The following is a 26,782-nucleotide window of genomic DNA, read 5'->3' as shown; positions in this document are numbered from 1 at the left end:
GTCAAGCATGATCAGATGCTTATCCTCTGTTGGTATTAAATCTTTCACAGTTATAGACCATAGAGATATTAGATAATACAGGATCTTTGTAGGAATTCTCCCCAATTACACTCCCTTTTTATCAGGTCAGCATCTTTTTAAAATATATTCAGTTAAATAGCGGCTTCCTTTGTGAGCGTTCAGTAGTAAATATTGGCATTACACAAAGCAACATAACGTAATGAGTCAGCAACGGATTTATTATTGACTTTTGGCTCGATGTTTGTCATGCTGACTACACAGATGAAGACATCACTACAGAAGGTTGCTAAGAAGTCTCATGTCTGCCAAGTACCTTTTATGATGGGTAACAGAGCTGCTGCATAACACAGAGGTGTCTTCCTGGCCATACACCACTACACTATGTCTAAGGGTAGGTTATTGTCTACGTAACATAGGTCTTTGTTATTTTAATCTGTGAGTACGTCTAGACCCCTTTAGGGTAGTGGGTTTCCTTATTTAATATGGTACTATTGTAGATAGCTTTTACAATTGTGTTAGCTGCCACTACCATTACTATATGACTCCTTATTAACACTTATGTCTATGATGTGGCTATAGGCAGGCTATATAGCGCTACCATCTTGTTCTATGTATAGCATATTCCCCACATGATGTATTTATTGATTCGATATGTTATAACTGGCATTATCTTGTCAATCGTGATAATCTAAACTATTATTATTTTTATATATAATTATTGTGAATGGCCAGGTGTGTTTCTGTGGGTCTTTATGCCTCGTGCTGCTCTTCTTATGATTTTATCTGATCTTGGGATTTGTCTTATGTCAGTTTAATAAAGTGAGACTTTGCATTTTGGACCATGCTTTCCTTTCTTCTGTCCAATCATCCAGTGATATGAAGGGAACCTCTCATCACAGTCGGCGTCTGACATCTGATATTCCTTGGGCACACCACCAAAGGAAATGATTCTGAGGGCCCATCCTTTGTTTATATAGGACCTTAAAGGCCCTTTTTTATTAAGGGTTCATTATTGTCAGATCTTAGGCTCACCGGAGGATCCTCTGGTACCTTGGTGGGCCAGTCCGACCCTGATCACAGTTTGCCGTCAGCAACTAATTATATGGCACTGTAGGCCACTTTACTGCAAAATCGTTGCCATGTCTTTCAAAACTGTCAGCCTATGCATTTGGATGGAATTATGATTTACTGTACCTTGCTATATGTAAGCGCAGGTCATCGGGAAGTCTTCTTAAACTGTCCGAGTCACAGAGTCACCGCCACAAACCTACCCATCTCACTGTAATTGACCTCCCCTTGCCTGCTCCACTTCATGACGGCGCATCTCCAATATCGCACGTGCACCGTAAATCCTCCTTTCCATCTCATCTGGTGTATACACCTCAACGAATTGCTCTGGTCAGGAGAGAAAACGGGAAAGAGTATTTAGGGCACTTGCGCGAGGTCTCAGATGAGCAGGCAGGGAGCTGTCAATCACAGTGTGACGCCCCTAGGACTCCATGACTCACAGAAGATGCCCCTATGACTCCATGAGTCACATTTACATATAGAAAGAAAGGTTCCCTTCAAATAAATAACTGACACGTTATACTGAATCCTTTACCCACAACACTATCTGCTGAGCTCCTCCTGCACATCAGACACCATGCTCGTTCCCTTTACAATAACAGTTAATCTGAAGTTTGTCATGTGTATTTGCTTTGCTTTTCTAACATACTCTATTGTTGTATGTAAGTAGCCATTTCTTTGGACTGTAGTGATTTATGGCAGAAAGTCAAGATGTTTACCCCCTTGATCAGTACTTTATCTCACATTTATGAAAATCTGAAGAAATGTATACTTGAGCTTTGCACCGAAGCATATTTTAGGTGCAGTGGGCCACTAAATCCCAAAGGGGTAATGTCATAACCTAGTAATTCTAAATTACGCTTTAGTATAATTGGTTTCAAAAACATCAGTAAATAAAATGTGGGTGTTGTATTGATCTTTAGTGTTTTTTTTTTTTTTTGCGCTTATATTTGTTAACATTTCTTTAGCGCATTGCAGTCTTTGTGTCCATTTACATACAGCACTTGTTTTACTCCTTACTAATATGCCTTTTCAGCATGTGTTGTCCTGCTTGTGTCTCTGACTTTAATAGCTTTCTGTTGCTTTTAATGGTTTGTGCAATTCAGGCTAACTGTGTAGATATGTCAAAGAAAGACAAGCGCACGGCGAGGAGGTGGAGGACAAAAAGTGTCAGCAAAGATGCCAAAATACAACTTCAGGTACAACATTCATCCCTGCAATATCTTACTTGAACTTTTCTGCTCTGTTTTGTTGCTGTGCATGGTCTCCCTGCTTTCCTGAGAACAACATCTCACATTGGTATTACCGAGTATCACCCAGTGAGGCTGTGATATCATTGCAAATGCCCCAAACTCTCAGCATGGTGTGTCTGCCCCATTTACACATTTATCAAAGTCCCAGAAAACCATTTAAAGCTCCAACTTTCTGTTACCATTGACTAAATGATAGTTATTGATGAGAAAATCTCAAATCTAGCATTGTAATATTTCTCTTGACGTTTTGGCAGCAAGAATTGTGTTGCATGCTGCGCTACTGCTGCTATCAGACATGATGGACCCGCAGAGGGAAGCTGAAATAGAATAACAAATGCATATTTGAATGTAACCTCAGTTGGTTGCTTCTAGGAAGCTAACTGCTGTTGATGAATCCATTCATTCCAAATATGGCTTGTCTACACAGGATAACTTGTAGGCTCTGTCGGCCTGACCTGATCAACCCTATTTAATAATGCTGATTAAACAATACATTTTGTTTGTATGCTAAATAGCTGCAGGGAAATCTGCATTTTATTCATATGCAAATAAGCAAGTTGGAGCACCAGGGGGGCGGGCTGAATCCTTGGAGCACTGCTTTTGTAACACCCCCTGTGCTCTGCACACTCCCCCTCCCCTTCATTGACAGGGCTAGACATCAGCATGGTGAAAGCAGAGCTGTGTTCTAGATCTGTCTCCTAGCATGTACATATCATATACACTGAGACATTCAGAAAAATAGATTTCTATGCTTAAGAAGCTAATATATACACAAACATAATATATGATTATAAATACACCAGTAATATTAGCTTTCTTTGTATAGAAAAAAAAAACAGTCCTTAATATGTTAATCCTGTTTCCTGGATGTAAGTGGTCAGCCTTGCATGTAGAGATCCCAGGATTAAATCTTTAGGGAGATTTTCTGATTTTTTTTTCTTTATATTACTCCCCCCCCCCCCCATTTAACCCATAATAAAAGGTTATAGCCTTATCATATTGAGAATATTTTTTATTCTTAGAAAGCTAATACATAGTGCTGATTCCTTAATAATTATATATTGTGCCTGTGAATAAACCAGTAATATGTTTTAGGTTTCTAAGACTAAATAAACATTATTTTCAATATAGTAAGGCTATAGCCTTTTATTATGGGTTAAATGAGAGAAAATAACAGAAAAAAAACATATACAAGTCTCTCCAGGGACATGAATTTAGGATATCAAGATCTCTTAATGTAAGGCAAACCTCTTACCTCCAGCCTATAGCCTTACCACATAGAGAAGAATAATTTTTCTATACTAACACATAATACTGGTTTCTTTATAATCATATATTGTGCTTGTGAATAAAGCACTAATATGTATTTGCTTTCTAGTCATAGAAACCCACTCTTCTCAACATGATAAGGCTATAGTATATACCTAGTGTATATGCCATGTACATGCTAGGACACAGCTCTGCCCTCAGCATGCTGATGTCTAGCACTGTCAATTAAGGGGAGGGGGAAATGTTCAGAGTACAGGTGGAGTCACAAAGGTAGCGTCCCAAGGATTTCGCCCCACCCCTGGTGCTCCAACTTGCTAATTTGCATATGAATACAAAATATCTCTGTGGATGTTTAGCATACAGAAAAAAAAGGTATTGTTTTAATCAGCATGATGAGCCCTACCTGGCAGTATGCCTGCTTTAATGGGGTTGATTATGCTGACAGGGGCTCTTTAACTCAAGTACAAAACTGTGTACATAATGTGTTAATGGTTCAAAGTCTAAATTGGACTTTAAAGTGACATTAAAGGTACAGAATACACACAATAAACACCAGCTGCACCTGGCTGTGACTGGCTGACCTGTTACATGTGAGCTTGGCAGCTGAAGGCATCTACGTTCGTCCGATGTTCACATGTATGTCCATAAACTCTCAAAAGAAAGAAAAGCAAAAGATGACTGGCATTACTGAACCAACAGAAACAGCTGCAGCCGGATTGTGAGATGCACAGGAAAAAACAATATTAGAGCAGGTGGTGCACTGCATATACAAAGTCCAGTTTGCAGCAACACAAAAGATCCAAAAGATGCAGCACTCACCATAAAAACACTTGTCTTTATTTCTTCATTAAAAGTAAAGCAGGTTCAGTACGCAGTACATATGTGCCTGCACTGTTGAGAAAAATGATGTCTTAATATATGCAAATTAGCATTTAGGAGCAACTGGGGCGTTGCCATTACACCTAAAGCCTCTGCTCTCTCTGCAACTGCTACACCCTCTGCACTTTGATTTACTTGAGGAGAAGTCAGGGTCAGGTGTGATCACGTTTTCACTGACTGGCCCTGGCAACCGAAGTGCAGAGGGCGTACTTCTCATCATTTTCTACATCTGGAGCTGGCGTAGATTTAAGAAAATCGCACAGCCATGCACCTAAGTTTATGTAGAGGCCGACGCCTCTCCATAACTTAGGCGCATCATGTGCCAGCTCAGGGTTATTAAGACTGGCGTCTAAAATGCTGGTCTTAATAAATGACCCCATTCATTTTTCTCAGCAATGCGGGCACATGCGAACATGGGACCAACACAGATGCCTTCCGCTGCCAAGCGCACATGGAACAGGTCAGCGAGTTTCATAGGGACAAATCTGCTGACAGATGTGCTTTAAGGAAGCAGTCAAGGCCCTGACTGTCAGGGAGGTCTGGTCCTGTTGGAGCACTCTGATTGTAGACTGTAAGATGCAGAGACGTTTTAACAATATTTTTTTCTTGTTAAAAAGTGTGTCTTATTGTAAAAAAAAAATGGTATATCTAAAGAATTCTTCTCAATTCTTTCCCAAGCCTCAGATCAGATTTGTCTCTGGCTACAGTACACCTAGGTGCAGCAGGAGCCCTTCCCCCACTACTCTACCTGTAATACCTTAAGCCCTGCCCTGTTAATCATCGGCCAGATGAAAATAGAAGGAATGGGTACGACATTAAAGAGGTTGTCCGGAATTTTAAGAAATCTGCCTTGTATTCGGAAATGCTTCAGTTTATCACATTTTGCGTCATTAGTTAGTTGTTGCCCCATTCCCTTTTAGTTAACCCCACACACGTTTCTGGTCACATTTCAGTAGTGAGAAAAGTTACAGATTATTGTGTAAGCATGATGTGCACTACCATTTGCACCTTTTTTACACTATATTAAATCTTTAGCAGCGCCCCCTGCTGTTTTTCCTGTGGATGAAATTCTGGTCCACCTTCTCCAGCATTCAGTGGTGGACTGACATGCTCAGTAGCTTTCCTGCTTTTTTCCTCCTCTGTGTGCCAGCATAGTGATCTCATAGTAAAGCAGCCAAGACCTTGATTCATCCCTAATTCTAAATCCATAAAAATATATAGTTAGATCTCTCTAGACAGTGGAGAAGATAATTGTGGGAAGCGACAGCATTGCATACCATATTCTGTGTTCATGGAATTGCTGGGGCTGTGTGTGAGAGACTATATACAGTGGAGGAATGGGTTAACAAGAACTGACTGGGAGATGCAGGCGTTTGATGGTCACGTAGGGCGAGCTGCTACCCACACACAGAAAGTGGGCATACCTGAGATGAATAAGATGCTAATAAAAGGTGAGAATTACACTGGAGAGCAGAGTTTGTTGCATTGATATAGCTCAGGCATGCTCAACCTGCGGCCCTCCAGCTGTTGCAAAACGACAACTCCCATCATTCCCTGACAGCCTACAGCTATCATCCTACAGAAGGGCATCGTGGGAGTTGTTGTTTTACAACAGCTGGAGGGCCGCAGGTTGAGCATCCCTGATATAGCTAAAATAATGGTGTGAATTACTCCAGATATTTTTAATTTGAAGTTTGAAATATTTACTATTTTTACATAATAAATTAGCAATATTTCTAAAAAAAAAAAAAAGGACCTTCACTCCAGAATTCTGTCTTCAAAAAGTTTCGAAATGGGGCTATACTATTTTTATACAATAAATGCAACATTTAAAATAAATAAATAAATAGAAATAGCAAATGATATGGCCCTGATTCATCATGCCTTCACTCCAGAATTCTGTCTTTAAAAAGTCTAAAAATGGGGCTTTTGCGACTTATCTGATTCATTTTGTGACTTTTTGCATTTTTACAACACTTACTCCAGTTTTGAAGTATAGGTGGGAAAGTAGGCTGGGTTAGCTATGTTAATGAGTTTCACTCCAGATTTATCACTGAGACTTATTTTTTTTTATGTCACAATCTCACTCCAATAAGAGGGTGGAGTAGGAAAATTGGGGTAGTTTTTTTCTACACAAAAGTGTTAGATTTAAGAATAAGACAAATGTATCAAACAATGTGACATTTTATAAATGTGGCATAAATTATGCCAACACAGACTCAAGCAAGACTAACTTCAAATATTCCCCTCCTGATAAATTCCCCTCTATGTGTCTGTGTATGTTAAAACATTGTGCCCTATCTGTCAAATAAATCTTAAAAAACTGTTGGACACCAGCTCCCCAAAAAAATAATTTAAAAGCTATATTTAAAAAGGTTGTCTGGGTGAGAAGAAATTCTTAAAAATGGGGCAGAATTGCTTAAAAACTAATGCTCACCTCACCACTCCCCCAATGCTCCCATTCCGACGTCTTTGTGATCCCTTCCAATCCCTTCTTCATTGTCCTTCTAGACATGGAAATGTCTCTATGCTGTGGTAAGTGGTTAGTTGAGGTAAAGACTGGCAGGGAAAGCTGGAATAATTGGGGCAGGAGAGGGGGGAATCGGTGACATGAGTGTTACTCTTTTACTTTTTAAGGCCTTTCCACCCTTTATTCATTTTGTTTTCTCCGGCTGGACCTCTGTAAGGCCAAAAATACCTCTTTTATTCAAGGGTTATGAGTGACCAGCTTTTCCATCAAATTACATTTGCTTTTATGGATTCAAAATCTGTAAAATTTACGAAAGAGAATACACGCATTAAATGTAAAAATCTTTAGAATTTGACTGCAACACATAATAATAGCCGATTCTTGGCAATGTCTTCTCTAGGGTATCTGTGAGGAGATGAACCATAATACTGCTAGCTCTCGATGTCGTATTCTGCTTACACATTGTAGCGTGTCACCTCCCTGTTATCTCGACTATAAATAATATGTCATGTCTTCTTAACTATCACTGGGGCTTAGAGACTAAATAAAATTTGACAGTCACTTCTAACGCCTTCCCTAAACTTGTGAAGAAACTTGGGAAGCTGTGATGAGATTCCCTGGAGAGATCCCGGACTTCCCAGCTCAATCGTATTCTGCTCTGAAGTTTTTCTCAAATGGCCTGAAAAAATGTACAATCTGCAGGAGATGGCAAGTCTCACAAGGAGCTTTCAGTTGCTTTATGTATCTCTTACACTACTAAGATTTGTAATAAATCTGCAAAACAAGGAGTTTCTTCTACATTTTGGGATAACGGGCAGAGCCATATGTGATTTCTTGCTCCATGCAGAACCAATGGTGTATACTACAGGTACACTGTACAAAGTCTACTGGTCCTACTTGCAGAGAGCTATTTCAGGAGTGTTTGCTCTAATCAGTGGTTCTGAAAAGCGCATTTGCCTGTTTGATGGGATGTGACAGCTCAGCATCTGTGTGGAAGGGATTTAGTGGTCCTGGGTTTGATATGCATATGAATATGTTAACCTAGGCCCACAAAAAGTACATAATGTTTGTCTGACCAGATCTGCCCAATCTGTGCACTGTGAATCAGTCCATAGAAAGTGAGAAGACTCAATTTTGGGAAGACTTGAAGGGGTTGTCAGTCTTTTAGATATTGATGACCTATCCTACAGATAGGTCATCAATATCAGATTGGTGGGGGTCTGACACCCGTCACCTCCCCTGATAAGCTATTTACAGCAGCCACCAGAACTGGAAACATCTGTTGGAGAGACAGCATTCTATGGTTTACTTGAGGGTAGGTGCACACCTCACAGGGGTTTGGTTCCAAAATCCTCCTATGCGATAGTCCCAATAGTGACCATACCAGAAGCCGAGGTTCAGAGATGAGCTTCCAATGCAAATGGGAACACAGAAATGTAGAAACAGCAGAATGGAAAAACTACATTGCTATGTCTCCATATATATGTTTTAGTTAGGAAAAGAGATCCCATGCTAAACTGCTTACAGCACTAGTTAGGAGCTAAGAAGAGCACTACAAACATACTTTTTGTGGAGCTTTTCTTATCAGGAGTAGCAAGAACATGAACTTTTATTCTGCATAGTGGTGCTCTTTAAGTGCACCGGGTAAACACACAATGACAAAGGCACAAGGCAATGGGGGAATGGGACGCCCCGTGTATCGGAGCCGTAAACCCCCACCCTCACATATACTGTACTGACAAGGGAACGTGCCAGAAACACAAGGTGCTAAGCTGCACTACAGTGGGTGAGATGTAGATTCACCCAAAATAAGATGTAAATAAATGCATACCGCAGGTGCACATGGAATCACCTAATCACACATACCATGGTTGCCCACCACAATGAGTGGCGGCCGTGGCCTGCCTATATGGTAGAGCAGAAAACCAGGTCACAATGGATGATGAAATCATAACAGAGCAACAGTGGCATGTGTAAGAAGTAACAACCAAATCGAGGCACAAAGCATAAACTACAGAATGCCTAAGTTACTCATAATGTGTGGAGGCACCAAGTGTCTGACCAGAGCTGCACCTCGACGCGCGTTTCGCCAGGGAAGGGCTTTGTCAGGAGGTACGGAATAAACACAGGTGTCCATCTTAAATAGTGAGGTCCACATCCGGCATTATCGTTGCGCATGCGCCTGGCGAAACGCGCTTCGAGGTGCAGCTCTGGTCAGACACTTGGTGCCTCCACACATTATGGGTAACTTAGGCATTCTGTAGTTTATGCTTTGTGCCTCGATTTGGTTGTTACTTCTTACACATGCCACTGTTGCTCTGTTATGATTTCATCATCCATTGTGACCTGGTTTTCTGCTCTACCATATAGGCAGGCCGGGGGGGGGGGGGTTTATGGCTCCGATACACGAGGCGTCCCATCCCCCCATTGCCTTGTGCCTTTGTCATTGTATGTTTACTTTATGTCTTACTAAACTACATATATTTTATATGAGTGTTTTCCTCATTTTTTGTGGGGTTATTGGTTTGGTTCTTTTTGGTTATAGTAATTTATGCTAGACCCCAGTGTATTGTATGCACTTTATCAGAGTTTTTCTTATCGGTTGGTCTAACTTTAAGTGCACTGGGGGCAGAGCTTCACTGGAAAGTGCTCTTTAAGCTGCTTAACAGCCCCTCCCCTCTGAGTGACAGCTGTACTGGTCACCTAGTTGAATGCTACAGCTGCTACTCCCTCATAGCAAAAGGTAGGGGCTGTAAAGCAGGTCAGTGTGGATAGCAGAGAGCACTTCATAGTAAGGTCTACCTTGGGCATTTGAGAGAGCAGGAATTTGCAGAATAAAACGTCATATTCACACTTATACTGATGCACAAAAGGTATATTTGTGATGCTATGCCCAGACCCTAGCTAGTGCGGTCAGCATTTTAGCATGATCAAAACTGCTGACAGACTCTCTTTATGGATTGCAATGCTTTGCAAAATAACGTAAATAGAAAATGTTTGTCATACTTTTTTGTTCATTATTGAATTCATCAGTATATGTCCATCTTCCTTTGCACATCCATTAGCAATACAATTCTTTTTGGCTTAAATTTCCTGATTCCAGAGGAAAGTGGGTCAAAAGTAGTTGGTGAACACATGTCAAATGAATAGCTATATATCCGTTTGATCCATTTGCACTGATTATTGTTCCAGTGAAACAGCGCAGGAGCACTGAGCTCACCTCTAGCACGCTCTTATCCACCAGGAATTGTGAACAATGACCTTCCATGCAATTAAATTCCATTGTAAGCAACCTAATAGACACGGGTTGCATATTTGGTACATCTGTGTCTGGAAAATGCATCATTATGATGTATTAATTTTGTGAACAATCAGAAATGAAAAAAATAGTCAACATGCATGTAAATACTGCTAACTCGAAACACCTACTCAAGCTCAATACTATGAACATCTTGTAAATTATGCCCCCCCCCCGACCCCACATTCATCATCACAAACAGTGTTTTTACAAGCAGAAAAGGACAATACTGCTTTGCAGGAACACTGTTCGGGGCTGTGTGGCTGCAGAAAGTGGGGGTTACTTCTGAGGACTATATCTTAGGCTGGGACTGGGCTATAGACATGATTTTGGGCTCATTTTAAACTTATAAACAGGACTAAGATCAGAGCACTAGCCACAATACATGGCAGCTTACAGTCCTTAGAAATGGATTCCAGTGAGAGATGCAGTACATGCAGTTTTCACTCCTGACCTGATTTCTAAAGGTTATATCTTTCTCTATATAGCTATCCTGGTCTTGCTTAAAAGCTTAGATTATCAGCTTTCAGACAAGACCAGGATCACATCTGTAGCTGATGCACAGCCTGATATGAAAGGGTAAGCAGCCGTTCCCCTTCAGCTGGCTGTCATCCAGCATGGAGGAGGAGAGGGTGGTCAGTGGAGGGAGTGCTGGCAGACTGCACTCAGGCGCAACATAGAACGTTTCTACCTAAGCCTATGATCACACAGCTAAAACTTGCCACTGATTAGGTAGTGGAAAACAGACATTTACCACTGCTAAATCCACATTCAAAACTCCACTAACAAACAGTTTCCCCATTAACTTTAATGTAAAAAAACACCTCCACCTTGCAGGAAATCCTCAACCAAAAACTCTTCTAAAACTCTTGCAAAAACTCGTCTAAAATCACGACCAAATTAAAGATTTGACAACCTGTTTTCAGCTACTGATGTTTCTGCCATGGATTTTAGCTATGTGAAAATACCCTCACTGTACATGTCCCTAAGGGGAGGGAAACATGGACTTCTGTGCATGTTATCTATCCTCCTCTCCTCCATCAATCAGACTGCATCTGTGATTAACATAAGTGCCTTTTTTTTTCCAAGAAAAGGAGTGAGAAGATGAGCTCTTGCTCATCTAATCCTTCCGCTGCACCTAAGTAGGCTGTTAATCAAAGCCATAACCCAGACATTTACCAGCATCGGAATCACAGCATCAAATAAGTCACCCTAAACATTTGTACCTTACACATAAATACAATAAAGTTTCCATTTTACATTGTGCCACCTGTCCACACAGGATCCTTAGCGTAAAACATGTGGTCCGCTTTTTATTATTATTATTTATTCTCTAGTGATACCCGTTACATGCTGCAGGAATGTAAACCATACAACTAAATTAAAGACACAATAAAAAATTATGCTGGTCCTTAAGACTAAAATTAGTTACATCACTAAGGGGTTAAAATGCACTTCAGTTGCCTAAAGTGTGCTCAAGCTATATTTACTTGAGATATAAATTTAAAATGTACAATAAAAAAGAAACATTTTTTAGGAGGGTTTTTGCAATTTTGATGTGACTGTTGGTGATTTAAAGGGATGCTCCACAAATAGTAAAACATGGCTGCTTTCTTTCAGAAACAGCGACACACCAGTTGGGTTGTGTACAATATGGCATCATTGAAGTGAATGTGGTTAATCTGCATTGCCACACACAACCTGTGGACAGGTATGGTGCTGTTTTTGGAAGAAAGGAGCTATGTTTTTTTTTAAATCCTGGACAACCCCTCTAAAGAGTTCTGTTTGGTCACAGATTTTTGGATTTTTTCAGACAGAAGCACTTTTGTTGGCTTCCATTTACTTGAATGTGAATAAGTAATATAATTTTCTAAATCATAGTAGTGACGGTGAGGTAGGGGGGATTATTCATACTGAGAGACCCCCATCTCTGGAGCCTATATGTGGAACAGTCAATATTCTAATGAAATATAAATGGGATTTCTTTTAATTATTTTTTTTTTTTCAGTTCAGATGAGAGTAGCCGTAAAATATTTAACAAGGTCACATGGGACACTCGTAATATATATAGATATTGACCTAGTCTTAATGTTATTGACCAATGTTCATAATGCACCGTTTTAATAGCTTCTTTTTCCTAGGTACCTCTCAGTGCTTCAATGTCCCCCGTTCGGCTGCACGCCTCCAACCCTAACCTCTATGCAGATGTCGAGTTTCAAACCACTCCAAGTCATGTAACTGATGCCCTGGAGTTTGCATCGGATTATACCAAGATGCAGGAAGAATTTTGCTTATTAGCGCAGAAAGGTACATTTGAAGAGAACAGAAGATGATGTTTATTTTATGTAGCTAAATGTAATAAAATATTCATTATATTTAATAAAGATAAGAATTTCTGTGTAAACAAGCAACAAAACACGCATACATTTAAAATGTTTTATTATATTTAAAATGTTTTAATAATTAAGTGAGTTGTAGCATCTGTCACCAGATGCCCCATTAAAGGGGATGACAACTCCCTTGGCACTCCTTAGCAGATCTGCAAAGGGGAGCATGCATACCTGTTCTGTCTTCATACAGGTTCACACGGTGTGCAGTCGGAAATTCAGCATAAACTATTCCTGTCTTCCAAATAAGAGGACTGTTCTTTGTAGTCTTAACTTGTTTATTGGCAAAACAGGATTGTTTGGTAAAACTACAAGAATACAAATAGCATGTATAAGTATAAAGTATAGATATCATGTACTGTAACATTTGCATAACACTGAAGCACATGGTAAAATGGCTGCCTAACATAGGACTACATGTCTAACTAACAGTAGTAACAACTCCCTGAGTAACAATTACCACCGACTGAACAGCTCTGCATAACATAATATCCCTGGAACAAAGATCTCTCACCAGATATGCTTTTACAAGGCTGGTGGAATTTGAGAAGGAGACATGCATTGGAGAGCTCTGCTGATGCGTCCTGATGACTGGAGGCTTCTCTTTTCCAGGATGCTTTGCACTCCCACAATGCAGCAGTCTTTGTAACAAGAAAAACAAAGTGTAATACAACTTAACACCGCTAGATGGTGCCATAACCACACTAATCACTACAGAAATACCAAAACTGAGGCAGACGTAATCTGTAATGATTCTCAAACTCAGCTGGGCAGAATAATACCTACTTTGCTTGGCTCCCTCACTGTAAATATCAGGTTTGATGCCGCTGCAGCCAATCACTGGTTGCAGCGGTAAACTGCTCCCTTTGCATCACGTGACCGTTTGTCATGATGCAAGGGGAGCAGGTCACTGCTGCGGCTAGCAATTGGTTGCAGCAGTGGCAAACCGGATGTTGACAGCGAGGAAGCCGGGTGAAGCAGCCGAAGTAAGGGAGCGAAGGAGCCAGTACCCAGCACAGGAAGGCAAATTAATTGATCTGAAAAAAACAACGGATGAACCTGGATACCATACAAACATCCAAACGTCTGTGTTTTGCTGATGGAAACGGTAGGGCCCTTGTGAGGCTGTGCCGAACTCAAGCTTCTTTCTACACTTCTTGGAGCAGGCCAGATATGATTGTGTCATTCCCCACTACTTGTTCTTAAAGGGATTATCCCATGATTAATGTAAAATCTGAAAGTCAGACATCATCTAGTAGATGACAACCTCTTTTTAACAAAACTAGAACCAGACCAGTACTCCACATGGATTCAGAGATCTCCCCAGCTCTTGCTCCAATTGCTCTGCCAGATTTTCCTCAGGCTGGCACCTTAGGGGGTGTGTCTATTCTCAGGGGAGTGACCTTTCTGCTGCAGCTCAGGGCATGGGCCCTTTCTCAGGAAGGTGTCCTTTCTGCTGCAGCTCTCTCCCTGTACCTGTCACAGCTTCTAACTGTAGATTGGCTGGCGGCAGTTGGAACTGAGCATGTGCGACCACTTCAGCAATGTTAATGAAGTGGACAGAGGAATAAGGAAAAGAATAAACAGCTGACGGGGATATATAGATACATGTTATTAAATAACTCAGTGACTATACTAAATTGTAATTGCATGCAATTACACAATTATTCAGATCCAGGTGCTGATTTGTAAAATGTAGAATATTTTTCATGGGACAGCCCCTTTAAGGCAACCAACCTGTAGCGGTGTGGCGCTGTAACTATTTGTTTTTATTAGTTCATCTATTGTGTAGTAAATGTTCTACCTGTTGTTTCTTGCTGTTTCCAGTTCATTCTCTCCTTAAATCTGCCTATAACACCATTGCTATCGAGAAGGAAAAAATGAAGCAGATGGTTTCCGAACAGGATTACAGCAGTCAGAATACACATATTGTGCGCCTCAGACATTCACTTTCTCAGGTACTTTTTATCTTGAGTTACAAGACACCTTTCCACATCAGTGCTGTAGAAACTAATTAGTGAGACTCCTTCTGAACACCAGCCATATGCTGAGTGCTAAAGATGTCAGGATCCATTACTAAATAAATATTGTGATCCATGTTGGATAAAAATCTAAGCCCTCTCATACAACGGGAACACCAATCCTAAAGTCTGTTGTCTCGCCATTCACTATGTGATTGCATGTCATTTATTGTTTAAAAAGCCTAAAACCTGTTGCAGTTCTGCATTACATCCTCCAAGACATTGCTCTCCTACTGCTATACACACTTACCTTTGCTAATAAAGGTGTCATAATTTTCTGATGCTTCTAATAGTCTGCAGGAGTTGGGGGGAGCCATACCAACTTGGAACCAGCAAGGGTGTGGCTATGATTTAGGTCTTGGATTTGATTCTGTTGACGAAATTTTTTTTTATGCCCAAACCAGAAGTAACTTAAGGCAAAATATAAAGTAATCGTTTGTATGTCTTCTCATTTTGGATCCAATTCAGGCTTTGGCTTAACCCTGCCTGGAAAAAGCCTATTTTTATTTTCTTTGTGTTATTTTTTTCCTTCCCGCCTTCCAAGAGCCATAACTTTTTTACTTTTCTGTTCACATAGCCGTATTTATATACAGGGTGGGCCATTTATATGGATACACCTTAATAAAATGGGAATGGTTGGTGATATTAACTTCCTGTTTGTGGCACATTAGTATATGTGAGGGGGGAAACTTTTCAAGATGGGTGGTGACCATGGCGGCCATTTTGAAGTTGGCCATTTTGAATCCAACTTTAGTTTTTTCAATAGGAAGAGGGTCATGTGACACATGAAACTTATTGGGAATTTATCCACATATGGAGAGGGCTCAGCTCCTGAGCCTACTCCTTACATTTATAGCGAGCACACCAATGAGATACAGTTATGACATGGTGCTTGTAGAGGTAAATTAAACATATGCTAAAACCACACCAAACGAACAAGACCTTACTGTGTTCTTTGCATATTTCATTTGCTGTGCTGTTTAGTCTGTTAAAATGCCAGGTTCCCTGGTGGAGACCCGACAGACATTGACTAAAACGGGGTCTATCAGATGCTGTTCTTGTCTGTCATAAAACCGACCCAGCACTTCTGTTGTTTTCGTTATTCAGTGGAAAAACTTGCGCAGATGCAAGAGAGTTTGGCTTAAGTTAGTATTGAAGGTCTGGTAAACAGAACTCAGAAACTTTTCATAATTTTGTTATTTCATCTTACAGGCACTGAATCACAACTCTGAGCTGAGGAGTCGACTTAACAGGATACATACTGAATCTGTCATCTCCGACCAAGTTGTCAGTGTCAACATTATAGCAAGTCCAGATGAGGTTATTATCACTGCATTCATTTTCTTACTATGTGGAGCATCTTCTAAATTAAGTAGCCAAAACTGTCAAGGGTGTTTTATGATAGGGATGACGAGGTATCAGCCTTTTAATCAGAAGTCTTAATTTACTAATATGTGTTACTGCCTCATGTACTCTTCCCCAGTTGGTTGCTCTCAGCTCATGTAATAGTAAATTGTGTTTGGAATTTTCAGGCGTGTTCTCACATTGCTATGGACACCTTTTGGGGCAATTTCTTTAAATTAATACATTGTACTTATTTTGATCTAAAAAATATTTTGTCAATTGGTCTTTATTAGAAATGTTGAGCCCCTTTCTCTGTACAGCCTTGAGATTCTCTAGTAGCATGCTCTGTTTTTTTTTACTGTGTTCCGTCAGGCAGCTCAGCTGACAGCTCCTTACCTCTGATCTTATAAACACTCATCATAGCTCAATTCTTAGCTTACTAATAAAAATGTGGCTTAACCCCTTGGATACCGGATTTTTTTTATTTATTTTTCTTCCCTATCTTCCTTGAGTCATAACTTTTTTATTTTTTCGATTCACATATGCATATTAGGGCTTATTATTTGCAGGACAAGTTGTACATTCTACTGCCACCATTTAATATGGCATACAATGTAGTGGGAAGCAGGAAATTTTTTTAAATGGGGTGGAATTGGAAAAAAAACACAATTTCTCCACCGTTGTACGGGTTTTGTCCCAGCATTCCCTTTGTGGCAAAACTGACCTGTGCACTTCATTCCAGGTTCAGTACGATTACAATGATACCACATATGTATAGTTTTTTTATGCCTAAATAGTGTAAAAATAAATCAAAACTTTGAAAAAATATTTTTCTTTTACATCTCCATATTCTGACCCCCATAACTTTTTTTTATAGTAATATCTACTGAGCTGTGTGGGGACTCATCCTTTGCAGGACAATCTGTAGCTTTCATTAATACCATTTTGGAGTGTGTGGCATTTTTGAACGCAGAGATGCCTGTGATGTTTAGATTTTTTGTTATTTATGTATTCATTTTTTTATTCTTCAGAAAGATGGGTGGTTTAATTTATTTTTAAGCTTGTGTTTGAGGCTACAAGACAATTTTTTTTTTATTCTGAACCATTATGTTTCTTATAGATCCATGAGTAGAGCAGAACTGCTCAATTCTTCTGTTGACCTGCCACCTGCTGGCCAAAGTAAGAATTGCAGCTCCAATACCGTGGGTCTCTTCAGAGACACACAGTGCATTGAATTCAATTACCGGCATCCTCATTGACCGCAGAGGATGACGGTAAGAAGCCCAGAAGCACGCACTTCTGGGATTTTGAGCTTTTAGATGCTGTGATCACACTTGATCACAGTATCTAAAGGCTTTAATGACCGCGATCGCCGTTATTGCCGGTCGCGGACATTAGCCGCTAGTCTCTGCTGTTTGAAAAGTGAAAGGATTAAACAAGTGTTTTTAAGCGATTAATAATTTAGAGATCAGGTTTATTAGATGACCGGCTGAAAGTAAAAGTACGATTCTCACAGCTAGGCAGGAGTTAACCCTTTATGTCAAAGTTGCTGAATATTTGGAAAAAAAAGTCCAAAATGAGTAAAATGCAAAAATGAAAAAATTGCCCCTTAAGGTGTACATAGCATTTAAACCATGTCCCTTCCAACTAAACCATGACACTTTTCTAGTAAAGTTTGGGTAATTTTGTATGGGCAATTTTGTGTCTAATAGATGTTTAGGGTATGGCCACAAGTCCAGGTTTTTTATGCAGTTTTTGAAGCCATAACCAGGAGTGGATTCAAATAAATAGGTCTGTCCTTTATACTTTGTCTCCTTTTATGATCCACACCTGATTTTGGCTTTCAAATCTGCAACAAAAAACCTGAACCTAAGCAATCTAACCTAAGCAATATTGACGCCATAATTACAGTATCACCGTTGCTATGATTTTCTCTGATGCTAATTTTTCTTTGTAGTATATATTGGAGGCGTGGCGATCTCCTTGGAGTCATTGCACACCTGACCAGTTAATCTGTCCTTGAGGCTGGTTTTAAAGTCAGTATAAAACTGAGTCTGCTTGTATAGAACCTACCATTAGCCATCTGGCTCCAGGAGAAGTATATGGTGGGTTCAGCATGCATGTTGGTACTTGCATCCCTGGATCCGATGAAAGCTGTAATGGCACCGGACGGGGTTACAAGCAAAGTGTACTTGGCTTGCATGCTGACCTGCATTCCCTGGATTTTATGTGGCTGTCATGGCCCATGAACAGGTAGGAACAAGAGTTAGGGACCACTCATGAGACAACCTTGACGCGGTGAGTGGCTTACTATGCTTTGGCCAAAATATAAACCAATGTCTCGTCCAGCATGGAGGGCAGAGTGCTGGATGTAGTGTGCGATCACATTTGCATTTTCCGTCTGATGCTAATTAGCTTACTAGAAGCAGGCTTCCTGGGAGATACGTTTTCTCTCAACCTGAGTGAGAAATGCCCTGAAGTAATAAGTCTGCATCATTATCTTCACAATCAGTGAGATTTGCCTTTGATAAAGTAATGAACTTTAAACCCTGGTCATCAACAGTGAGCGATACATGAGCAATGGGAATTTCTCTGACACACATCCATAATTAGCCTATTAACCAGGTACATTTTTACTGTCATTCCACAGCCAGATATTATATTCCACCGATCATCCAGTTTCCTTTAAAGGGGTATTTCTATCTTATGAAGCTGCATCTATTAGTTTCACCTGCAGCGCCTGCTATAGAGACTTGTTCACATTGCTACTACACCTCTGTTAATCATTTCTGTTGTTCTGTTCCCCCGTAGGACTGAATAACAAAAATGAAGGAAGTGCTGGCTCTGTAAGATGACGGACACAGCAATTGAATATAATGTATATGGCTAGGATTGTATATTGCTAAGTTAAGATGTCACCCTATGATCAATGGGGGTTTGGCCTCTGGGACTTCCACCCATCCTAAGACTGAAAGGTCTGCAGTACTGGTTTAAGGCTACAGGTGTTCCAGGCATCTGGCTATACAGCTGTGCAGACTGCAGCTGGCACTATTCACCTGAATATGGTCAAGCTTTAGTTCCCAGAACAGCAGGTGGTCAGGGAGCCACTTAGCAGGTAAAAACACCAAAGGGGACGCATTGCTAACCGGTGCTGTGGCCCTTTAGTTTTCAGAATCGTTGGGAGTCCCAATGGTTGAACCCCCACCAATCATAAAGTGATGCTATATCCTACAAATATGCCTTCACTTTATAAGATGTGGATACTCAGTCAAAGCGAAAATGCTTAACTTGACGTTCTTGGGTCCAGTGCAAAATATGAGACAGGCTCCCCCAGCTATCACACCAGTGTCCTCCTTTAGACTCTAGGATCTCAGGATAGGTCATCAATATGAAATCGGGGGGTCCAAACTCCCAGCACCCCTGCCAATCAGCTTTTTGAGGAAGCCTCAGTGCTGAACGGAGCTCCAGTGAGCACCGTGGCCTCCTCACAGCTCACCAAGCACAGCGCCATCCATTTCATAGCGGCTGTGCTTGGTATCACAGCTCACCCCATTCACTTGAATAGGACTGATCTACACCCAGGTCATGTAACCAATGAACCTGATGTCACATGCTAAGCTAAAAAAAAAAATATCTGACTAGTGCATATTGTAGACTCTGAGAGGGGATAAAAAAAAAAGTAAAAAAAAAAGTAAAAATATAATATTTTTTTTTTTAAATCAGCCCCCTTTCCCTAGAATAAAAAAAACACATAAACAATAAAAGAATAAACTTCATGAAGCCACACACACTAGAAAATGGTATCAATAAAAACTACAAAAAATTAGCACCCACACAGCTCAGTAGACATAACTATAAAAAAAAGTTCTGGGGTCAAATTATGGCGATGTAAAAAAAAATCATTTTTTTTCAGTATTAAAACACAAAAAAGCCTACACATATCTGGTATCGTTGTTATCATACTGACCCAGAGAATAAAGGGCACAGGTCAGTTTTGCCACATAGGGAAGGCCATAGGGACAAAACCCTTAAACTGTGGTGGAATTTTTTTTCCCGTTTTCCACTACATATGTCATGCCATATTATGCCATATTAAATATTAGGCCTGTCTGACTTCCCCTTTTGTCTCCCCTAAGTAGGTCCTGCACATTTAGTCAGGTCAAGGACCATTGCCTGGTTGGGGGTCACCAATTTGGGCAGATCATCAAAGTAGGTAGGGAGAGTGGGGTGGATCAAGGTCAGGTCTGCACTGTTCCCTACCTGACGTGACAAAATCTTGTTGGACAAGGTTAAGGCTACTTTCACACTACCGTTCAGAGCGGGTCCGTCTGATGTCTGCTCAGACGGATCCGCTCATATAATGCAGACTTGGGATCCGTTCAGAACGGATCCGTCTGCATTATAGTTTAAAAAAAATTCTAAGTGTGAAAGTAGCTTCAGATGGATCCGTCCAGACTTTACATTGAAAGTCAATGGGACGGATCAGTTTGAAGATTGAGCCATATTGTGTCATCTTCAAACGGATCTGTCCCCATTGACTTACATTGTAAGTCTGGACGGATCCGCTTGCCTCCGCACGGCCAGGCGGACACCCGAACGCTGCAAGCAGCGTTCAGGTGTCCGCTTGCTGAGCGGAGCGGAGGCTGAACGCTGCCAGACTGATGCATTCTGAGCGGATCCGCATCCACTCAGAATGCATTAGGGCAGTACGGATGCGTTCGGGGCTGCTTGTGAGCCCCTTCAAACGGAGCTCACAAGCGGAGCCCCGAACGGTAGTGTGAAAGTAGCCTTAGACGCCCATAAATGTGGTCCCAAGCATGTACAACAATTGAATGGCACAAATTAACACAGAATTCTGGGACATTTTGATTAGTAAATCTCTTCTACTTTTTTTGATAAAACTGCAGTTATTTTACGTAACTGTTTATATATTGTTTATAATTGTTCATACTTGAAGGATTTGTTTGGTACGTGTAAAGTATTGAAGTTGGCTGGGACACGTACCAGTATATTTAGTGATTATATAAGCAATTAAGGAATGCAGTGATATTGAAATTTGAATTGTACTATTTTGTGCAAATTGTAAAAATGACAAGCCTATACATCTGCTTTCCTCACATGTAGTTACAGGCAAAATCCTTTTTTTTTTTGCTTATGTTTTTGTGTATATTTTTAGATAAAAGTAATGGCTGACATAGTTAAAGTTTTTTTCTTTTAGGTATGCTTTCATAGAAAAGTACTGACAGCACATATGTACAGTATTTCCGTTCCCACTGCAGAATGGAGAGAAATTCCATGTCATTCTGCCTCTATTCCAACAGGTCTCTAATGAGGGCAGGCTGTCCATGTCGGAATCAGTGTCTGAATTCTTTGATGCTCAGGAGGTTCTTCTCTCTGCCAGCTCTTCAGAGAATGAGGTGCGTAATGTTCCCTGCCAGATGAGTTGATTCTAACTAAAGATTTCATACTAATTTAGATATCATGAAAATGGTGAATTAAAACACAAAATATATTTGCTCTTTCCTCAGGGTTTGTGTGCTTATTTTGTGAGACTCAAAATCAAGCCTAAACCTATTGATATTAAAAGGGTTTTTCAAGTTTATGAAAAAAAGAAAATAAGTACCTAAAGGTGTCAGAATGATCACCAGATGACACCAATAGTCACACAATAGTTTGGAAGAATTGTTCTGTTTCATTATCTTGCCCAGCTCTGTGCAGCAAATATGTTTTCATGCTGCTAGGGGTTTCTGGTGGCAGGATTACAAATGTGAAAGAGTACAGTTCCCATTGCCTCTATTTAGAGCTGCTGGCATTCACCCCTGCCCAATTACAAGGTTTAAGATACTGCATCAATTACTTCATCATTATACACAATATATATAGGGGGTCATTTATTAAACAGAAATACGCCTATATTAGGCGTATTTCTGGCGCAGATTGCAGTTCAAAGGTCCTTTACACTACATTCTGCGACTTTTCCTGGCTCATGCCAGGTTTAAAACAGTGGGCACAGTGTGAGCGTAGAAAACGGTCTAAATATAAGACAGCATGAAGCTGGCTTGAATTTAGACTGGCGCTCGATACGGCGAAGTTATAGAGAGGCTGGCACCTCTACATAACTCTGGCGGATCCACCGCTAGCACAGGGCCTTAATAAATGTGCCCCATAATTTTTGTAGATGTTTTCTTTCCTAAATCTGGACTTAGAGTTTGCATATAATCTTTCTGTTCTTTGCATCCATACACCACCAGTCACCCACTGCTCTCTGTGCACACGCAGAATGTCATCCAGATAAATGCATTAGCCTTTCTTGGATTCCAGGTCAATGGCGTTGTTCACCCTTAAAGGCTATGTACACCTTCGGGGGCATTTTTTTTATGATTGCATTTTACTCAGTTTGGGCTAAAAAATCTTTTTTCATTTGGTCTGCATTAAAAATGCTCAGCCTTTCTGAGATAGAGGGATAAAAATCGATCTGTTTGCAAGCCGTCACTTTCTGTTTTTTTTTTGTTTTTTTTATCCCGTCATCTGATGGACCATGTGTACAATAGGTCCTGTCTTTCATCTCCTGACCTCATAAATACTTATTTAAACCATACTCTTATTAGAATTGAGCTATATGATTCTTTATCAAAGAAAACTGAAAGTGACAGCTTGCAAATAGACTATATCTCAGAAACAGCTGAACATTTCCAATGAGGACCAATTAAAAAAATAAGTTTTAGCCCAAAATGAGTAAAATGTAATCATAAAAAATTGCCCCCAATTTATGCATAGCCTTTAAGGGGGTCTTTTTTTAAATTGCATATTACATATCAGACCAAATGCCTCCCAGGCTTTAGACTTTAGTGGCTCCAGCTATTGGTTCCACACTGATCTGGAGAACTAGGGGAAGGGGGGGGGGGGGTATTCACATTCTTGGTGGAGAAGGTGGCAGTATGAGCCACTGAATACATTCTAAAATTTATTGTAATGTTGGTCCACACATCCCTTGAACTAAAGTGCAGTAAGGTACGTATTATGTTGGATTTATTGTGCTTGTTCTTTTCTTCCCAGGCATCAGATGATGAATCCTACATCAGTGATGTCAGTGATAACATCTCTGAAGACAACACCAGTGTTGCCGATAATGTGTCCCGACAAAGTAATTTGCACATAAAATTCTGATACGATCTTTCTGTTCTCTCTGTATCTTGTAATCCTCTATATCAGCTGTTGTATATCAGCTGTAACTCATTTCTGCAGCAGGAGCATAATGAAGTCAGTTTTGTCTAGTATGGACTACACCAATATAATGGTTTATTCCTTTGTGTAGGTCATTGTTAAGTCTATTTTTCATTTTTTTCATTGTTGTTGTACATACATTTCTAGGGTTCTAACCTTTCTGTTTTGTCATCCAGTTCTCAACGGAGAACTTTTAGGTGGTGCATTCCGAACAGGGCGAAGAACGAGTCTACCTGCTCCTTCGCCTGACACCAGCAATATCAACCTATGGAATATTCTGCGGAATAACATTGGCAAAGACTTGTCCAAAGTCTCCATGCCTGTAGAATTGAATGAGCCACTTAATACCTTACAGCACCTTTGCGAAGAATTGGAGTACAGTGAACTTTTAGATAAGGCTGCCGAGACAGATGATCCTCATGAACGCATGGTACAGTAGATGTGTAGCACTGGGATACCTATTATACATATAAAAACAGATGTCTATTAGGTCTTAATGACAGTCAACACTTTAGCTGGAATAGGAAATGAACAATAATGAATTCTTACTGCTCATGGTGCGTCACTTGCTTATCAGGGTGATATCTTTTCCACTGAGGATCAATTTGTGAATGAAATGAAATGAGTGACCCACGAGATGCATAACTGCACATCCCATGGCATGTATAATTGCTGTGTCCCCATTTATAGCAATTATGTTATAGCAATTATATAATTCCTCAAGTCTTTCTATCTTTCTTTACGCCACTGGTTTGTATATGGATGCTCTTAAATTTTAGCCCAGGCTTTATACTGTAGGTATATTTCTGAAAAATATGTTGTCCATTAATAAGGTTGCAGTCACCCTTGCATTTTTTTTGTTTTTCCCTCATGGGCTTCTGTATTTTTAATGGCAAGTAATCATTAGTGCTATGCATGTCTCCAAAACTACTGGTCCCGCTCCCAGTGGAAACCGATACAGGCCAGTGGTACCCTGGATGCAAGGAAGCCATAGTAGCAGTCGAGGGTGCACTGTTCCACTGGTTGTTGTCATTACACCATAGACAAGTAGCACCGAATTCATTTCTCCATGTTGAATAAAATAAATAAGTGAATAAGATACAAGTAATACTGAATCTTTTCACACAAGACTAATGTATTCAGTATATCAGATGAAGAAAAAATCCAGCACTGTAGATGCTTTGCAGTAGAAATCTTCCATTTATTGCAGCAACATAAATCCGCGTACAGACAATGCAGACACAAGCGGTACTCTGTTGACGCGTTTCGGACGAAGTCCTTAGTCGTAACCGTGCTGCAATAAATGGAAGATTTCTACTGCAAAGCATCTACAGTGCCGGATTTTTTCTTCTTCTTATTACGTCTTGGATCCCCTGGTCCTTCCGTGCACGCGGAGTATTTATGCGCAAGGTGAGCTGGAATTGTAACTTATCACACATATGCAGTATATCACTCTGCTCAGCAAATCCTGCTCCATCGCCTGATGCTGGCAGACGGCATGTTCAATGGGTTAAATATACCTTTGTCACGATAAATTCAACTCCTTACTCTCTCTTTCAGGCCCTTATTGCTGCATTTGCAGTCTCAGGATATGCTGCCACATATTACCGAGCCGGGAGCAAGCCTTTCAACCCTGTGCTCGGTGAGACTTATGAATGTATAAGAGAGGACAAAGGATTTCGATTTTTTTCAGAACAGGTGAAGTGTGACCCCAGAATATAACAGTTAGCATTTTTAACTTCCTTACAGTGCACACCATGTTCCAAGTCAAAATAACAGGGTTGATTGACTACAAACTTCGCAACATTCACCCAACATTGAGTACAGTACATTCAAGTGTTAAAGACTCCAGAGACAATCTCTCTGCATTTTAGTAATTGCTTTGAACTTTACTTTTCATATGTAGAATTTGTACAGTATACCATCTAGCCAGAGTTAAAACATGATGGTTCTTAGAGGGGTTGTCCCACCAAAACTATTCTACATTTTTGAATCTGAATACTTTTGTAATGGCATGTAATTAAAAATTTTGCATAGCCACTGAGCTATTCAAAAATGTATCTGTATAGCCCTACCCTTTATCTCTCTGTCCACCATCACTAAGGTGGACGGACATGCTCAGCTCCATCCTTCAGTTGCCATCAGCCATATGTTCTGCTAGAGGCTTTGCCTAGCACAACAACTGGAGCAATGAATGATCTCTGGGTCCATGTGAGGTACAGGGATAGTTCTAGCTTTGTTAGAAAGAGGTAGTCATGTCCTAGATGATGTTGAATTTTCATGTTTTACATTAATCATGGGAAAACCCCTTTAAGAATGAAGAATTTTAATTTCAGAAGCTAAACTGTTCTTATTTCCTTCTTAAACTTGTGAGAATTACTTTTCTGATTGCTTGGATGATTGGATATAATGAGTTTACATCTCTTATAATTATAATTATTCAGTAGCATTCGTCTAGAGATTGGTGTTATTTATATAAATACATAATGTCTCTTCCACACTATTAACATACTATGCTTAAAGTGACCCTCCAGTCCAAACCTAAAATTTGACTAGGCATGACACATGTATAGTCAACATGCCAGGTGCCCTCTGTTCCTTCTATGCCACCTCCATTCCTCTGTTACAGTCCACCATCAGATTCTTTTCAAGTTGTCCATCTCATATTTTCCTATGTAGGAAAGTCTAAGACACCCCCTTCCATTACCCTTCGATGGACCAGCACCAATGATGTAGGAGCTGTGTACATCCAAGGGCAGTGAAGGGGGTGCGTGTCTTAGACAGTCTTACAGTGCTCAGCATGGGGAACTCTAAAACAGTGGCAGCCACCTTGAAAGGAATCTGATGAGGAACCACAACAGAGGAAGAAGTTGCACCTGGTATGTTGACTTTATGTGTCATGTGTAGTCAAATTTTAGGTTTGTACTGGAGAGTTAAAATAAAGGTATTGTACAGAATTCAAAAAACTAATTTTCTTTTAGAAATGGAAGGTGACACAGATTTTTGGGAAAAACCCTGTATAACACCTTTTAAGGGGTTGTCTAGGATTAAAAAAACATTCCATTTTATTCCAAAAACAACACCTCGCCTGCCCATAGGTTGTGTTCTTGTATTGCAGCTCAACTCTTTTGAAGTTAATAGGGCCGAGCTGTAATACCTCGCAGGACAGCAGTGGTGTTGTTTTTGGAACAAAGCAGCCATATTTTTGTAGTCCTGGAGAACCATTGTAAGGCATAGTTCCATTAGAGGAATTTCTTACATACATATATATTCTATTTCAGATACCGAGTTATTTGCATGCACTACAGACTGCTGGCACTTAAATGGGTTTCTGGTAGCGGCCAGTAATGAAAACAATACTGTTGATAGAGCCAGAAGCAGAAGGTTCCATCTACCGTGTAGTGGCTGCCATTCAATGGGAGCTGAGCTGCAGTCGCCGGTGCTGGAAGCTACACTGTGGATGGAACCTTCTGTCCACTGTATAAAGTTTCCGGTGCTGGTGGCTGCCTGAAACAGCAGATTGGAGGGGATGTTGGATGTTGGACGCC

General features: G+C 40.3%; 1 protein-coding gene across 5 annotated transcripts in view; it reads left to right on the top strand.

Annotated features, from left to right (window-relative positions):
• The window catches only part of OSBPL6 (oxysterol binding protein like 6), a 284,303-nt gene that overhangs the window by 239,009 nt on the left and 18,512 nt on the right, over nucleotides 1-26,782 (top strand). For 4 of the 5 annotated variants that reach the window (XM_040441312.1, XM_040441310.1, XM_040441313.1 and 1 more), the window contains 8 exons: nucleotides 2,196-2,288; nucleotides 12,400-12,565; nucleotides 14,473-14,603; nucleotides 15,879-15,986; nucleotides 21,332-21,427; nucleotides 23,067-23,154; nucleotides 23,411-23,664; nucleotides 24,795-24,932. In XM_040441312.1, the coding sequence (XP_040297246.1) occupies nucleotides 2,196-2,288; nucleotides 12,400-12,565; nucleotides 14,473-14,603; nucleotides 15,879-15,986; nucleotides 21,332-21,427; nucleotides 23,067-23,154; nucleotides 23,411-23,664; nucleotides 24,795-24,932 (1,074 nt within the window). The remainder of the gene's footprint in view (nucleotides 1-2,195; nucleotides 2,289-12,399; nucleotides 12,566-14,472; nucleotides 14,604-15,878; nucleotides 15,987-21,331; nucleotides 21,428-23,066; nucleotides 23,155-23,410; nucleotides 23,665-24,794; nucleotides 24,933-26,782) is intronic. The other variant, XM_040441315.1, reaches the window with a different exon arrangement.

The sequence above is a fragment of the Bufo bufo genome, chromosome 7, assembly GCF_905171765.1.
Source record: "Bufo bufo chromosome 7, aBufBuf1.1, whole genome shotgun sequence".
Taxonomy (NCBI): domain Eukaryota; kingdom Metazoa; phylum Chordata; class Amphibia; order Anura; family Bufonidae; genus Bufo; species Bufo bufo.
The sequence above is the reverse complement of the archived record's forward strand: the minus strand, read 5'-3'. Positions and strand labels throughout refer to the sequence as shown.